This window comes from Hordeum vulgare, chromosome 1H (assembly GCF_904849725.1).
Source record: "Hordeum vulgare subsp. vulgare chromosome 1H, MorexV3_pseudomolecules_assembly, whole genome shotgun sequence".
Taxonomy (NCBI): Eukaryota; Viridiplantae; Streptophyta; class Magnoliopsida; order Poales; family Poaceae; genus Hordeum; species Hordeum vulgare.
In genome coordinates this window covers 504,620,475-504,637,019 of record NC_058518.1, presented here as the reverse complement: position 1 = coordinate 504,637,019, position 16,545 = coordinate 504,620,475, and the positions used below count along the sequence as shown (strand labels likewise).

The 16,545-nt window shown below is 46.0% G+C and overlaps 1 protein-coding gene and 1 pseudogene across 1 annotated transcript; one reads left to right on the top strand and one right to left on the bottom strand.

Annotated features, from left to right (window-relative positions):
* Positions 1 to 2,857: 2,857 nt before the first annotated feature.
* On the top strand, positions 2,858 to 11,465 carry LOC123450951 (annotated as a pseudogene).
* A 2,468-nt stretch (positions 11,466 to 13,933) lies between these two features.
* LOC123450941 (putative F-box/FBD/LRR-repeat protein At5g56810) lies at positions 13,934 to 16,032 on the bottom strand. Its single transcript, XM_045127963.1, has 3 exons — positions 15,009 to 16,032; positions 14,686 to 14,820; positions 13,934 to 14,572 (listed from the first exon to the last, which is right to left on the bottom strand). The coding sequence occupies exons 1-3, from the start codon at positions 15,951 to 15,953 to the stop codon at positions 14,222 to 14,224; spliced, it is 1,431 nt and encodes a 476-aa protein (XP_044983898.1). The 5' UTR covers positions 15,954 to 16,032; the 3' UTR covers positions 13,934 to 14,221.
* Between the last annotated feature and the right edge of the window lie 513 nt (positions 16,033 to 16,545).

Genomic DNA, 16,545 nt, shown 5'->3' with positions numbered 1-16,545 from the left:
AACCGACTTTCTCTCCATCCGGATCGGACAGGCAAAAAAAAAAACTTCTTCTCCTCCAGACCGAGCCCACCCTGCTCCTCTACCCCGCCTCCCCCTCATCGCCACCACCGCCACACCCCGCCGGCCACTCCCTCTACCCCACCGCAACCACCAGCACCGCCCCTTCCTCCTCCGTCTCCGCCTCCTCACCATCTTCCCTGCTCCTCCACCTAGGGTGAGCATGTGCATGGAGTGATGGAGTGCACGATGTCCAGCACGCCGTCGGCGAAGGGGAGCCGCTGCACGAGGCTGATGTGCAGCGGCACCAGCCCGCGGGACGCCACGAACCGGTTGAAGGGCGCGTCCAGGTCCAGCGTCGTGGTCATCGCGGTCACGTTGCGCTCGCGCATCCGCGCCGCGAAGGTGCCGATCCCGCCGCCGATGTCCAGGCCGATGCGCACCGTGCCCGGCGGCCTGGACCCAAGCACGCCGTCGGTGGGTGTCTCCTCCATTCCAAGGGGGCTATTAAGGGCGTCCAGCTGCTGTCCTCTATGAGTGGGTAAAGCGGCGCCGAGGAGCTAAGGAAGAGCCATTCTCCGTTGACCCAGAGACTTCTTGGCTCTGTCGGAGGCCGGCGAGGTCAGTCGGGTGACAATGGCGCCGTCATTCTGGGGAAGGGAGGCGAGGCTCAGCGACGGGGGCGGAGGCGGCGGCACGCCCGTGGTGGTCAAGATGGAGAACCCCAACTTGTCCATCTCCGAGGTGGAGCAGGAGGCGGTGCCTGGGTCCCGGCGGGGCTGGCCGCCGGCAAGGCCGGGCGCGGCAAGAACGCGCACCAGATCACCTGGGTGCTGCTCCTCAAGGCGCACCGCACGGCGGGTCGCCTCACGGGCGCTCGACGTCGCCGCCGCCGCGCGCAGGCGGGTGGCGGCGGGTCGGACGAACGGCGACACCGCGCCCGTGGAGAGCACGGCACTGCGCGCGCGCTTCTACGGCTGCCTCAGTCTCTTCGTCGTGCTCTTCATGCTGCTGCTCGCCGTCGAGGTCGCCGCCTACCTCCAGGGCTGGCACCTTGAGATGCCGGAGATGCTAGGCCAGCTCGCCATGGACGGCCTCCTCGTCGTCGACGGGCTCGCCGCCGCCGCCTACGCGGGATGGATGCGCGTCCGCCTCCAGTACATCGCGCCGCCGCTGCAGCTCGCCATGGATGGCGACGCCGCGCCCGGGGAGAGTTATCACCGGCCCGGACCCTTCCTCCAGAAGAAGGGTTTTCTTTTTGCTTGTCGGGTCCGGATGGAGAGAGAGAGTCGGTTTTTCCCGGATCGCAGCAGTCCGAACCGGTTTTTCCTGTAAAAGATTGACCGGTGGGTCATATGCGTCAGAAAAAGCATCTATACGTAGAAATACAGAATCTATAAAATATGGCATGTATCTTAGTACGTATTTGCAAAAAATTTGAAAGATGACACCAACTTATGAATACGGCCTGAATTGTGGTAGTCTTTTACAATTAACTCTATGGGTCCTATGGCAAGTTGGCCCGTCAAAATTCAGACATTCAATGCGGATCTGTGGTTGCATATTCCTGTCATGTCGATAGGCGATGTATTATTGTAGAACAGCATGTCGAGGATGTAGTGTCGGCTAGCTTAATAAACATGTGAGCTGTTCAGGCAAGCAACGGGATGTACTCTACCCTCCTGTTGGTATCATTGCATTGCGTGCCGTTAACAAAACAAACTCTATAGTCTGCTGTACCAAACGCAATGACGAAACTTGCGGACTCGGCTGTGTCCAGCTCTAGTGACCAGCACCCCTAATCCGAACTTTGCTGAAAACACCTGAAAGGATCTCGGCAAACCTAGGCCGCTAGGACTTGCCTCGACATGGAATCACCGACTGGACGTACTCAGCAAACAACCTACTCGGTAAAGAGGGTGTTTGTTGCCGATGTCATGCAGAAGTACACTCGACAAACGATGGATGTCATGTGCCTCGCTCCTGGGCTTTCAAGTTCGCTGAGTTTCAGATCAAGGTTCTCGACAAAGGTGGAAGCCACGTGGCAACCGTTGTCTCCGTTCGTCCGTCAAGTGCTTTTTGTTTTGCCCAGTACCCTATCTAGTGCTCGGCAAACGAGTACTCGATTGAATGATCCTCGATAAAGTTGGCTTTGCCAAGGGTTCATGCCGAACACCCTTAGCTGAAAACTACACTCGACAAACTCTATGTTGAGTGGGAAACGACTTCTGTCGAGTTTTTCTGATATTCAGGAAATTCGAAATATTCAGTATTCATTGTTGGAATTTTGATGGAAATAGTTGGCACCCATGCAAGTTGTTCACAAAACAGGGTTGTTCATGCCCTTACTGCTAATGGTAAATGTACTCCTCGCGCTACGGTGTATGCCAGACTCTCATCCTTTAAGAAATAAAGTCTCTTTTCCCTAGAAAAAAATAAATAAATGTGTAAGAGCTAATAAGAGCACCTGTTGTTGTCAGGCAGAGTGTTTATGCAAGGCACACATTAGACGATGTTCTTTTTTTTTCTAACTTAGAAGCTGTGTTTAATTATCCAATGATTTAACACGCTACCTCTCAACCCTTCTTTTCACATGAAAGATAAGAAAGTAAAAATTAATCAGACCACTAACTTAATCAAACCAGTGGCTTTTATGCAGCGCGCGCAAACAGATTGTTCTTTTACCGGAGCTGGCCGAAACTTATGAGTTCTTGATCCAACGGTAACACCTTACGTGTGATTAATAGTCGAATGATCCTGACAGCTGCGCGTGCCGGACTGTCAGTGGAAGTAAACTAATGCACCGCCCCATGCTTTCTTGCATTGCTTTAGTACTCCAAATGTTAATTAAACCCGACACAGACACGTTACTCTAAGCCGCATCTGAGACTAATTTTCTCTCCTCCCATTCCCAACTCCCAAGGTCGCATCTGAGCCTTAGCTTAGTGCCCAGCGCCATTGCTTCTCCACCAAACAAGGCCATCCACAGCACTTGTTCAGCAGCTTCTTCTCTTCCAAACAACTTCTCCACCTTCATTCATCAAAGGATATGGCAGGGGTGAGCGTTGGGACGGGGGCGATGAACTCCCTCCTCGGCAAGCTCACGGCCTTGCTCAGCGACGAGTACAATCTCCTCAAGAGCGTCCGCAAGGAGATCCAGTTCCTTGAGCGCGAGCTCGGCGCCATGCGAGTCTTGCTGGAGAGATTAGCGGACATGGAGAAGAAACTCGATGGCCTGGCGAAGGGATGGAGAGACAGAGTGCGTGATCTTAGCTTTGACATAGAAGACTGCATCGACCGCTTCATGGACCGCCTTGGAAGCGGAGATCCCAGACCAAAGTTCATGAAGAGGACGGCGCGAATGCTCAAGACCCTGTGGGCGCGCCATGACATCGCGACCCAGATCAAAGAGCTCAAAGCTCGCGTCATGGAGGAAAGCGAGCGACGTGACAGGTACTCTTTTGGTTGTATGATCTATCCCTCGATGCTACATCGAGATTAATAATGTTCTAATTATATAAAAACATGATACTAGGTACAAGCTTGATGAGAGCTACTACAGTGCAACGAAGCCGGTGCAGATCGACCCGCGGATAACTGCGATCCACGAGGAGGTCAAGGGCTTGGTGGCAATGGACGGCCCAATGAAGCACCTGACTGCCTTGCTGATGGATGGGAGTAAGGACTTGAAAGTAGTGCCAATTGTCGGATCAGGAGGGTTGGGGAAGACAACCCTAGCCATGGAGGTCTATCGCAAGATTGGATCAGGAGGGGATTTCCAGTGCCAAGCTTGTGTGTCAGTGTCGCGCACACTTGATCTGGTGAAGCTCCTGAAAGATATCTTGTCTCAGGTCGATAAAGATGCATACAAAGGATGTCAGAGTTGGGAAATGGAACAACTAATCCGTGAAACCAAACAGATCTTGACAGGAAAAAGGTGCGGAGTATATAGATGATTTGTTTTGTTTTACTATCCCCTCTATATTCAAGCACCTAGCATTAATTGATACATATATTTGGACGGTATGAACAATTATTATTATTTTAAGTTACCAGGCTAGATCAAATGGTCATCTCTAGCCGTATTGAGTACGTTTAGTTAATTGAAAATCTAGATTGTTCTTTTGCAAAAAAAAAACATCTAGATTGTTTTGCATTACCTCTAACTCTTTTTTGATAACCTCAAACTAGCCTACCCACTAACTGTTGATTTTTTTTAGAAAAGGAGGATTACCTCCGGCCTCTGCATCAGCACGATGCATACGGCCACTTTATTAATAATAAGGCAAATAAATTACGGTTCAACATAGTCTCCGGCAAAATAAATCAGAAAGAAAGGTAAATATAAAAGTGCCACAACCGGCAAAATAGGCCTAGATGTCTACTCATTTAGGACAGTAAAACTACACCTAAACGTAGCTCTCTCACGCTATCTGGATTTATGGCCGTCCGTTTTGTTGATAAAATCACTCCTGGGCGTCAGATCTATTTGATGTAGCATACTGTAGCGTCCTGGACCAAATTCTTGTAGCATCCTGGCCCAGCTGTCCTAGGGGGCTGCTACTGTGGAAGAAAAAACCAAGGCCTCTGGTTAACTGGGCCTTTTGAGGCAGCCCATTTAACTGTTTCGATGTACGTAAAAAAAACTTGCCTCAAAAAACGTAATAAAATACTGTAGAAAAGGCTAGTGCGGTCGACATGATGCGGGGGACCGGAGCAGAGGAGGCGCACAAGGGGATCGACCGCTAGCCAGGCAAGCAAGAGAGCCGAGGCGTGCGAGGAATCTCGCGAGTGGATCCAGCCCCACACGGTTCAGCCGATGCGCGCGATGGGAGCCGATCAGCCGACCCATCCGACAAGGGGATCCAGCGGACGCGCGAGCGGCCGGTCCAACCCTACGAAGTGGAAAGGGGGATGCGGGTGATGATGGCCGCCCCTTCATCTGCTAGAAACTGCTCGCACTAAAACTTCAATTTCTAAGCGCAGATTAATGGCGTTAATGTGCCAATCTTTCCATCGCTCAGTGGGACTGTCTAATATTCTTCCTCCCCTAACTTCACACCGGCAGCACATCTTTGAGCATCATGGTCAGGTTCGGTTCCCTGTATTTCCTTTCAGTCATCTATGATTGGTTTTTACACGAAGCAATTATATGTCCTCTCATACCAAAAATTGTTCGTACTCGTGATATTTGTGCTATTTGTGCTCGTCGATTGATTTCATTTTGGATCTTGACAAAGGAATGTCGCGGACATCGGCCGCTGGCATCAAGTCGACACGTAATTCCTCGCCTCTCAACCGTTGTTGCTCTGGACCTATTCTGTTGTGCAAGTGCGAGACCTTCCTCAATGCCACTCTGTGTTGCAATCGCTGATCAAATTTCAAGTTGTCCGGAGACAAATTGGAACATACAAGGAAGTTCTGTGGTAGACAGTCACACGTACATTACGACTCATGCATCCCTCTTTTTAGCACGTACACAATTTCTATCCAGATTTGGTTCATTTCTTGGGAAAATTCTTGGAGGTTGTGGTTCTAATATATTTTTTCAGGAATTATCTTCCTTATAATTTGGTATGGCTATTGCTTAGATATTATGCTGCATAATATACGTGTATCATTTATGCTTTGTTTTTGTTGTTGTCAGTACGGAGCAATAACCTGTAGGACTGAAGATGCAGGAGGCATCCCTAGAGAGTGAAGATGCATGAGGAAGCATTGACCCAGTGCGAGGTAAGACCTCACTACACATATCAACATCAATTCTTTTCATAAATAGTATATGTTTTATAATCAGTTTTTGGTTCTGAACTTCTGATTGGTTTTAAAAAAAGGTTCCTGCTGGTCTAAGATCAATGTTATCAAATCATACAAAATCAATACAAAAGATTATTACTTCCACTAGGAATAGGCAAGTTGAAGAAGGGACACACTATTTACTTCAGTTCATTCCCTTTTCAGCCTCCAAATCAATGAGTTGCTCTTCTTTAAATGTTTTGTCTCCGTGCATGCTAGGCTCCATTACCAAATGCAGTGACAAAATCGTCTGCAGTGGAGTCGATGAAGAGGCGGGAGGAGTGCAGGTAGGGCTGGGCTAGGACAGTAGCGATTGATGTTTCGCCGGCTCAAGGCCATCTCGTGTCGACGTTCTCCATAACTAGGATCCACTCATTGCCACCCAGACATGTACCTCTACTGCAAATAATGGTATGCATAATCACCTTTTCGGATATATTCAATTTTCCGCGTGATAATAATTTGATTACCGAAACATGGAGTATTTAGTTGCATCTTTTTTATCTATTTTTTGGTAGGGGACACTTTTTTCTGGTAGATGTGGTCCATTCCGCACTTAACATCATATAATTGATTCCATCGTTTGTCCTAATGATTAGCCAACTGTGGAGGAGTTCAACATGGTTAGTTACATGGTAATAGATTTTCTGAAAAACATGTGAGATGACTCGCTTTCAGAATATGAAAAAACAAATAATTGGCTCCTCTATTTCGTTAAGCTAGCTCCAAGTGTAGTGCATGTCATCTCATGCCATGGCATCCATTCTTTATTAAATTAGGTGATACTTCCTGTGTAAACTAATATAAGAGCGTTTAGATTACTAAAGTACTGATCTAAATGATCTTATATTAGTTTACGGAGGGAGTATTATTTAGTTAGCCAAAGTGAAGGGAGTTCCCCCACCAAGATCATATGGCACCAAGATCATATGGGGTAGGTACAATACAATTGCAACTTGAAATCAGTAAAACTACCACTTTCTTAGGTTGATGCATTGCCATGATCATTTATCTGTACTTCAAATTACTACTTTCATTATCATTTTAATATTTACTTCTTTGTGTAATTGGTCTATTTTCGGCATGGGTTAGATTACATATCTTGGTGCTGATGAGGTCGTTGTAGAAAGAAGAATATCAATGGCTTTGCTAGCCTGCATTTCCCACCTTGTCCTCCAAAACTCATGTTTCTTTATGGGGTCTTCAACACTTCCGTTTACATGCCTAACACATCCATGTCATGTATTAGTATAGTAAAATAGTTCGTTTCAAACAAGTTTTTTTCTAATTTGGGAAGGTAAACATCTAGCAACTTTAGTACTTTGTGCCTCCATATATTTGCATATGTTCCTTTCACCCCGTTGGTAAAACAAATGGACACGACAACGCACCCCATTACATCTCTGCATCGATTCTATTCACTTAAATTCTTTCTAAAGCCACTCCCACCATATTGACACGTCCACTGGTATAGAAATTAACAAAGAGAAGTGAATGGGAGCAGGAACAAACTTACGAGGTTTGGCGGAGGCACACGCATCATGTACAGTTGCTACATCAACCCTCTTCTCTCCCTCCCTCCCTCCCCCCCATCTCTCTCTCTCTCTCTAGGGAAATTGTATACCATGACAAAAAAAACTCTAACTATCTGCATATTTGGATTAGAAAACTGGTGTGTGCAGAAATACAAAAAATATTCTTACCAGTCATCATGAACATGATGATATCAGTCATGGACCCAACTAAAGGACTCACATCAGACATGGAACTAAGAGAATGGACAATATGACCTGAAAACTATAGAAGATGATAGTTACATAAAATGCTAAATATTTGGGTTGCCTACACGATGGTTCAAAAGTTCTTTCATTGGAAAGAGGAATTTAGTTCTTCCATGTCTATATATTTGTAAAAATTACTATCAATCTATTGACAAAATAGACGGGCGCAGCAACGCGCGCTAATCATGATCTAGTCTATCCTATTACTGGACTGCCATCCAAACTGGTTGAAGATATCCCGCGGTACCGTCTCCCATCGGATAGACCCCCTAACTGTTGATGACAAACCCTCACTCATCTTAGCTTCATATAAACATGCACACATACAAAAGTTCACTTCAGTTCAACCCTCCATGTAATGAACTACTGATAGAGCAAATAGATAAGAAAAGGGGGGGGGGGGGGGGGCTGGGGGACATAGTATTCCTACAGACTTGACCAATACTCGAACAGTCTGATTTACTTTCCTATTTGGACCATACTCTTTCTCAATCGAAAATGTATGTACTAATAGCTTGATTGCTGATAGTTAAAACACAACGCCATTGTGGTCCTCTCTTTTTTATGCGTTACCATTTGTTTCTTCCATAGAGAAGTTTTAACTCCTAAAATTGGCTCAGTTTAGGTTCTAATCTCAGACTATACCAGAAAAGACAGTCCCGACTGCTGAAATAGTACTTCATTTTACCCCGACCCAAACCACAACTGTTTTATGAACGTCACTCCTTTCTATGGACAAAGGTTTTTTATTCTAAACATGTCCTCAAGGTGATGCAACCAATCGATTAGAATTCAGACCTTAACGTCAACATCAGATTCAAATCAGGCAGTTTTCTCTCGTCTGGATAGCTGCGTGTGCGATCAGTGGCGAATCTAGTAGGGGGGCTTCGACAGGTTCGAGCCCCCCTTCAAAAATTGGAAAAGAAAATTTACTACTGTACTATAAATTTTGTTGACCTTATTTAGACAAAAAAAAATCAAGGGTTTTTTACTTTTTAGATACATATTTGACTTTGAACCTTCCCTTCATTTTCTTCCAACATTCGGCACTGTGTGCGACAACACATGAGTGAGCAAAGCTGCAGGGCTCCATGTACACGTAGGATAGAGAACATAGGATACGTGGAGAAAATACGGGTCCCACAAAAAAAATAGATGACATGTAGCCATGACATCGCATGAAACATTATGGTTGTCAATAGTTGATGTTTGTGTTTTTAGTGGTAGTATTGTGGTTTCAGATTGAAACTCAAGCCTAACACTAGTCTAGCGGGGGGTAAAGTAAACTTAATTTCTTTCTTCTATGAATAACAAGTTATATAATCCCTCGATGTGCTTCATATACTTTTGTTTTCATTTACACTGGGGAAGCAATGAGTTAGTACCTCTATTAGTTTGATTGATGCAAGAAAGTTCCTCCCTCCCATCCATATTAATTGTCATTGATTTAGTACAAAGTTAATACTAAATCAGCGACAATTAATATGGATCGGATGGAGTACCAAAATTTAAATAGGAAATATTTATGTATCTATTTGCATATATCAAATCAAGTTCTAGCAAAAGTCATCTCAATAATGTTCGTGCTTAACAATACACAATCTTGAGTGCAGGTACTTCATTGTTATCGATGATGTATGGAAAGAACAAGACTGGAAATTGGTCAAGGCAGCATTTCCTGAGAATAATAATGGTAGCAGAATAATTGCTACGACACGCATTACCGGTGTAGCTAATCAGTGTTGTTCCAACTCCGTCAGTCAACCCTATCAAATGGAACCTCTAGATGATGTTGATTCTCGAAGATTGTTCTTTAAGAGAATATTCCGGATGGATGATCCCTGCCCTGTTGAACTGGAAGAAATTTCAACTAAGATCTTACAAAAATGTGGTGGTCTTCCACTAGCTATAATTACATTTGCAAGTTTGCTTGCCAATAAAACGCATAAGAAGGAAGAATGGGAGAGACTGCAAGAATCCATTGGTACTGGTCCTTCGTTTGATAGTGATGGGAACTTAAAAGGGATGAAAGATATACTGTTACTTAGTTACTGGGATCTTCCACACCACCTGAAGACTTGTTTATTATATTTGTGTATATATCCAGAGGACTCCATGATCGATACTAAACTGCTGAAATGGAAATGGATAGCAGAAGGATTCATTGCTTCACAATGGGGAAGTTTGGATCAAGTAGCAGAGAACTGTTTTAATGAACTCGTTAATAGAAATATGATTCAGCCAGTTTATGGTAATGATTACAGTTCGGTGAAATATTGTAGGGTCCATGATATGGTGCTTGACCTTATCATATCCTTATCAGATGAAGAGAATTTTGCCACTGTTTTAAATGGGCGTATATGCAATTCATTCCCAAATAATATACGTCGTCTGTCCATTCAATCTAGTGGCAAAGAGGATAAAGGCGCAGTTGGTGCAATTACAGAAACCAAGACACATGTTCGCTCACTGACTGTGTTTGGGCTGCATAATCAGATACCCCAGCTCGTGGACTTCCATGCTTTGCGGGTGCTGGATCTTGCAGGACGTTATTTTTTGGAAAACAAGCATGTAAAACACATTGGAAGTTCATGCCAGCTGAGGTATTTGAGAATTGACAGTTTTCGGATGACGGAGCTTCAAATCGGAAAGCTGCAACACTTAGAGACTCTGGATTTGAGAGACTGCTCTTCACTTCCAAGACTGCCATCAACCGTGGCGCGGTTGCGGAAATTGGTGCGCCTATTTGTCAGCAATGACACACAATTGGCTGCAGCTGGGTTCCGGAGTCTGCAGGCCTTGGAGGAGTTAAGCTTTCAGGAAACTGACGACCCAGTGAGATTTGCGGAGGAAGTAAATGAGTTGGGCAAATGCAACCTTCGCTATCTTTGTACTGGTGGAGAGATAGCCGAGCGTCTGTTCTGTAACCCATGCTGCACATACACGTGCCTCCAAGATCTTCAAATTCAGCAAGCCGTTGGAATGGTTCCCAGGGGAATGGCCTCCCTCAAGAATGTCGTGAAGCTGGACATGGCGGTCATGGAATTTGATAACGAGGGTCTCCAAGTCCTCATGGGCCTGCCTTCTCTGGCCCATCTTCAGCTACACGTAATAAGGGGCGTCAAAGAAAAGCTGACCATCGGTAGTGATGGATTCAGACTGCTAAAGTTTTTTGAGTTTCAACATTTGTCTTACTTCCATTTTGTTTTGGAAGAGGAACCAACATCACACCAGGTGCGGCTAACATTCGCACCAGGTGCTGTGCCAGCACTCCGACTGCTCCGTCTTAACTTGAGCCCCATGCGGGTGGCGTCAGACTTTTTTGCAGACTTCGGTGTCGAGCATCTTTCAGTCGTTGCACACCTTGAGGTTGTAATTAATTGTATCAGCGTAGTTCCTGGCTGGGTGAAGGCTCTTGAGTGTTCTGTTGCGAAAGCAATCAAATTGAACCCTGACCATGAAATCCGTGTCATCAGAGTCTTGGAAGATCACATGTTTAAGGATGAAAAGGAGTGGGAAGAGTACATCTCAAAGATGAAAAGCACATCTAGTTCAAAGAAGAAGGGGTTTGCCTGTGTCGGAGAGACCGACCACCCAAAACTAGCATCCGTCATTCTGAAACAATAAGAATATGTTCTATATACATTGTGCTGAGTCAAGTCATGCATCTGGACAGCTACACGGCCACCCAATCCATTCCTGCCACTCGCTGAGAGTCTGCCACTAAACTGGCTGGCCACCAGCATTTGATTCACTATGTACTCCTAGTCTTAGAGAGGTAATCCCAGAAGCCATCTTTTTCTTACCGGGTGAAGCGAATTTGTTGAATAGATGATGTAATCAAGGTGCTCTATCTGTAATACTGTCCGAGCTAGTATTTTCTTCCCTAAATCTATTTGCCGTCGAGATGTGTTTATACTCCCTCCGTTCCTAAATATAAGTCTTTTTAGACATTTCACTAGAGGGCTAAATACGGAGCAATATGAATGAATCTATGCTCTAAAGTATGTCTATATACATCCGTATGTAGTCATTTTAGTGAAACATCTTAAAAGACTTATATTTAGGAACGGAGGGAGTACTTTTTAGTTCGTCGCTGCTGCAGCAGCCCTGAATCCTATTTAACTCTCTTCATAGCAAAACTCTGTAAGTGTTTGCGTGTGATTTACGCAGGCTAGAACTCAGTTATGTTATGTATCGTGTGTAGTATATGTGCTGGTTGGCAAAAGTTCAGGGCTATGTATCATTTGGTTTTGGAGAAGTTCAGGACAGTGCACCATCACTAGCAAGCTTTGCCTCACGGCCGCATGCTCAAGCTCAACACGAAAACTTCAAATCACCAGAACACCGCAGGCAGGCACACAGCTACCATTGGCACAGCACGGCTCCGGCTGATTGCTATAAATTCTGCTTCTCTGAACCTGGCACATCTTGCTTCCCCTCCATCTCCGTTCCAGTAGGACTCTAATGATGACGGCAGGGAGTATGGACACATAATTGACGACCAACGACGTTGATTGGCACCGCTGATGATAACATCTCTGGGCTGCTTTCTTTGTAAACTTAACCGTCTAATAATCCACAGCCGGAATCATCTCTGAATTTTATTCAACTATCATTGTGCCACAGCTCCTGTCACTGTCTGCATAAGATTTAAACAAACTGAATTGAGCTATATACCTCCTGTGATATCTTCCAGTTCTGTGCCACTGTTTATGGAGCTGTGAGATTTGTCATGTGTGTATTGGACCCCGCTTGCTTGTTCAGGGGATATTTAGGGCCAAGGTAGTGTCACACAAGTGACTGGACTGCAGCAAGTCTGAAACTGTGACTACGCTTGCTGTTGCCGTTATTGCTTGAATAGAGAAACTTGCCGTACATCTGCTATAGAAACTGCATGCAGGGGTATGGCCTTGACAGCTTCAGAGACGCATGAATGGATACTCACATCAGTGGAACACAGCAAGCAGGCAGGCAGGCACAGTTGAAACAAACTCCTCAGGTAGGCACATAGCTATCGGCACAGCACGACTCCGACTGACTCCTATAAATTCCGCTTCTCTGAAGTTGCCACATCTTGCACTGACCGCAGGACTCTTAACTCTGACGGCAGGGAGTACAAACTTCAAAACCGATGCCAGAGGTCCTCCTGACGATGCGAAGCCTGCAAACACAAGAAGCAAAAAAATCATTTGTTCACTCTGGGTTAACAGCTGCTGCAATCTACCACTAAGAAATGGCCCGCATTCAGGGAGATGACTAAAAAAAATGAGTCGTCTCCACTCGACAATACCAACAGTAGTATTGGTTGAGCCACACTCCTAAAGGATCATATATTGAACAGATAAAACTCAGAAAAAACAAACAGAAATGGCATACAAATCAATGCATGTCCTGTCCCCCTTTGTCCATGAGTACCTCCGAGAAACTAAAAATAATAGTGCTCCCCTCCCCTCCCTACATTTAGGCACAGTAATTTTAAGATTAATTTGTAGAAAAAAGGGGATCGTTCAAAACAGAGTCCTGTTACATTGCGTGTGTGGATGTTGGTTGACTCACTGGACTAAGAACACAACTGCAACAGCCAACACCAATCCACCTCCCTCCCTCCCTCTCAGGGCTTCCGGTTGAGGTGGATTGAGGGGGATTAAATCCCCTACTAGCCAAATTCCATGCAAATCCATTCCAATCCCCGTAGGGAAAGGATTAACTGAACAAGGCCTCATGCATCTGATTACCGTACGCTTCATCAGATGGTCGGTGACGCATGTAAACACACCTTGAAGGATGGCACAGAGATGAAACACTAGCCGGAACGGAAAAAACAGAACTGAAGAAGGGCAAAAAAAAACGCTTCATCAGATGCTCGGTGACGCATGTAAACACACCTTGAAGGATGGCACAGAGATGAAACACTAGCCGGAACGGAAAAACAGAACTGAAGAAGGGCAAAAATAAAAAAAAGGGGGGGGGGGGGGGGGGGGGGAGCACAACCAGAGTGAAGACGTACCCTGTCCGCCAGTGGCAACAACTGCTTACGCATCGTTGGTACATCGCCCTCTCCATGCACATCCTGAAGGAGTTGCCACTTGTGTCCACCCTACTTCTATCTCCAGGAAAACGAGACACTCAGAAACAGAAAAATGAAACCCGCGCAGACTCGCTTGAAAAATTCAGGGAAAAAAAACATAACTCTTCAAGGCATGGAAACACAAACGGGACCCCACAAAAAATTACCAGGTACCAGCCTAACCCACCTGAGGAGATCCGGTTCGTTTGAACCGCAGCTCCCAGTGCAGGGTTAGGTGACCGGGCAGACAGGATAACTGACTGATGACGAATTTGAAACCAGCTGGCTGTAAAATAATATAAGTGTATTTGGAATTTCATTAAGGCAAGAGGTAATTACACAAATATATTAGCTGGAGCTTATAGGTGCTACCAGCTTAAAATATGACACCAATCAGGAGAGAAAAACTAGCTGTGACTAAACAGGACACACGAATCCTAGTACCCTCTATCATCTTGTACATCGCAAGTTTGGACTTGAATCTTGAGCTCAAGCACGACCTCCTAAATCCTAGTATGATCCAGAGTACGATAGCAATAGACAGGTAAGCAAGGGAAGCCGGCTGTGACATCAAGTGTCAACATAAGGACATGTCAAAGGGATCAGCTTCAGAAAAACCATGGTATTTGAAGCTCTTCTTTGTATCCCATTTTAGTTCAATATGTGCATCTCGAGAAGCTCTATTCTCCACTTGTAGCCGTTTACGTTGAAAACGCATCCATTTGCTGTTGCAGCGGTTGACAACTCCAATTTCCATTTCCTTAAGCACTTTTGCATTCAGAACAAAGAACTGGGCAAAGTGAATAACTTGCCCCCGGTTACCATCGTAATTCTTCAATACCACTTTTTTTAAATGGAGTTCTAGGCATTCAATTGGATCCAGTGGGTCATACTTGGGCACATTATTCATATCCTCCTGTGGGTGCGACTGCAGATAGAAGAATGAAATAATATAAAGGCAGTCACTGACAAATTAGCAACACATAACAGTCTAACCCAATGTTGATTTTCATATTTAAGACAAGAAAGATGTATACTCACAATGACGTACAGCTTCTCTAAGTAAGGGAAGCACTTGAGCAGGCCAACAATTGCATCTAGATTCGGACCAATAGAGTCAACAACCAAAATCTTCACTTTACGCATTATGGTTTTCAAGCTGACATCAATCGTTTTCTGGAGAAGAATAAAGCAAGTGTGGATAAGAATAATAGCTTGTATTACCTCCATCCCAAAATACTTGTCTTAGATTTGTCATACAAATGTATCTAACACTAAAATGTGTCGTAGATACATCCGTATCTAGACAAATGTAAGACAAGTAATTCAGGACTGAGGGAATGTTGAATGTGTGATTGGCCTACCTGGAGAACTGTGGTTCCAGGCTTTAGTGTAGATATACCATGAGACAACAAGCCCAATAGCTCCAGTTTAGGTGCCCCCGTTATCCGGATGGTCGCCGGACCAATGTGTGAATCATGCAGTATTAACCTCTCAAGGCATGGGACTTCCTGGACGAGCAGCTCTTGGCAAGTGACGATACCTTGTTTGTCCCGATGAGGCGAGAAGCTGAAGCGCCTAACCGTCGGGGAGCTGATGCAGAGGCGACCGATGCCGATGTTTCGGTCCAGCGAAAGGCTTTCCAAGGCAATGCAGCCAGAGAGCATGCCGTGGAGGGAGTCCTCCGAGATGCTGACGCGGCACAGGGTGAGCTGCTTGAGGCGCGGAAATTTCAGGGGCGGCGCGGTCAACTCGGGGAAGTCGCAGCTGCCGAATTTGGCGGCGCGGAGCGTGGGCGCAAAGCAGAGCGCGGACGGCGGCAGCAGGTGGCGTCCGTTCCCGTGCGCTTTGGTGTAGTCGATTTCGAGATCCTGCAGGCGGGCGAGCGATCCGGCGCGGAGCCAGCGGTCGGTCTGGGCCGGCGGGAAGGCCTGGCGGAGCGAGAACCGGCGGGCGGGGCCGGGATGGTCGGCGAGGATCCTGGAGACGAAAGCGATGTGCTTGCGGGCGTCGCCCGCGGCGCAGAAGCGGCGGTCGATCAACAGGTTGAGCGGCGCCGCGGACGAGAGCCAGAGGGGGCGCCAGCGGCGCGAGAGGAGCTGCGTGCGCGCGCCGTCCTTGGTGGGGAGGAGGGAGACGACGGCGCCGAGGACGTCGTCGGGGAGGTGGCTGATGAAGTCGTCGAGGCCTCCCTGTTGCTCCCGGTGGCCGGGAATCCACGGCGGCACCTGCCGGTCTTCGGATCGGTAGCTCGCCGACTCGTGCTCTCCGGTCGTGGCCGCCGACGCCGCCGACGCCGCGTCATCCATGGCCGGCGGTTGGCGCGCACGAGGGTTTGTTGGTGGTCGCTGAAGGGAGTGTGGGGGATTCCAGGATTTGGGAACGTGTGTTTTTTTTCTTCTGGGGAGAACGAGTCAATGAGATATGCGGAACGTGTTTTTTTCTTATTCTTCTCCATGCGACGGAGAAGGAGAGGGCGGTAGACCCAGCCCAGCCCAGCCCAGCCCAGCCAAAGCCTTTGACCCTGTGCCAGCGTTTGTAGGAAAAAATTGTTTATACACCAATGTAGAAAGGATTATTCTTTTATATAGTAATTTCAAAAAAAATGTTCTTCCAGTATAAAAGACATTGTATACCATCGGAAAAATGTATGTGGTATTATCAATAAATATTCGTTTCCAAATACAATGTAAACAAATGTTCGCAACGTGTATTTGAAAAATATTTTCCATCTATACAAAAAAGTTTAAAATGTGTATTTAAAATATTAACATCACATATTTGAATAATAATCCATGCGTATAGTGAAGATGTAAACATCAAATATATAGCCAGGCATGCTATAGTGTAGGCCCTATATTTCCAAACAACTGAGATATAACCCAAAGCTAAAAAAAACTG

Bases quoted from the DNA above. Each gene is read 5' to 3' on its own strand.
- LOC123450941 (XM_045127963.1), bottom strand. From the start codon at position 15,953: ATGGATGACGCGGCGTCGGCGGCGTCGGCGGCCACGACCGGAGAGCAC. The intron at 14,821-15,008 runs GTAGGCCAATCA...ATTCTTCTCCAG, and splicing joins CTGGAACCACAGTTCTCCAG to AAAACGATTGATGTCAGCTT. The intron at 14,573-14,685 runs GTGAGTATACAT...TTCTATCTGCAG, and splicing joins TAGAGAAGCTGTACGTCATT to TCGCACCCACAGGAGGATAT.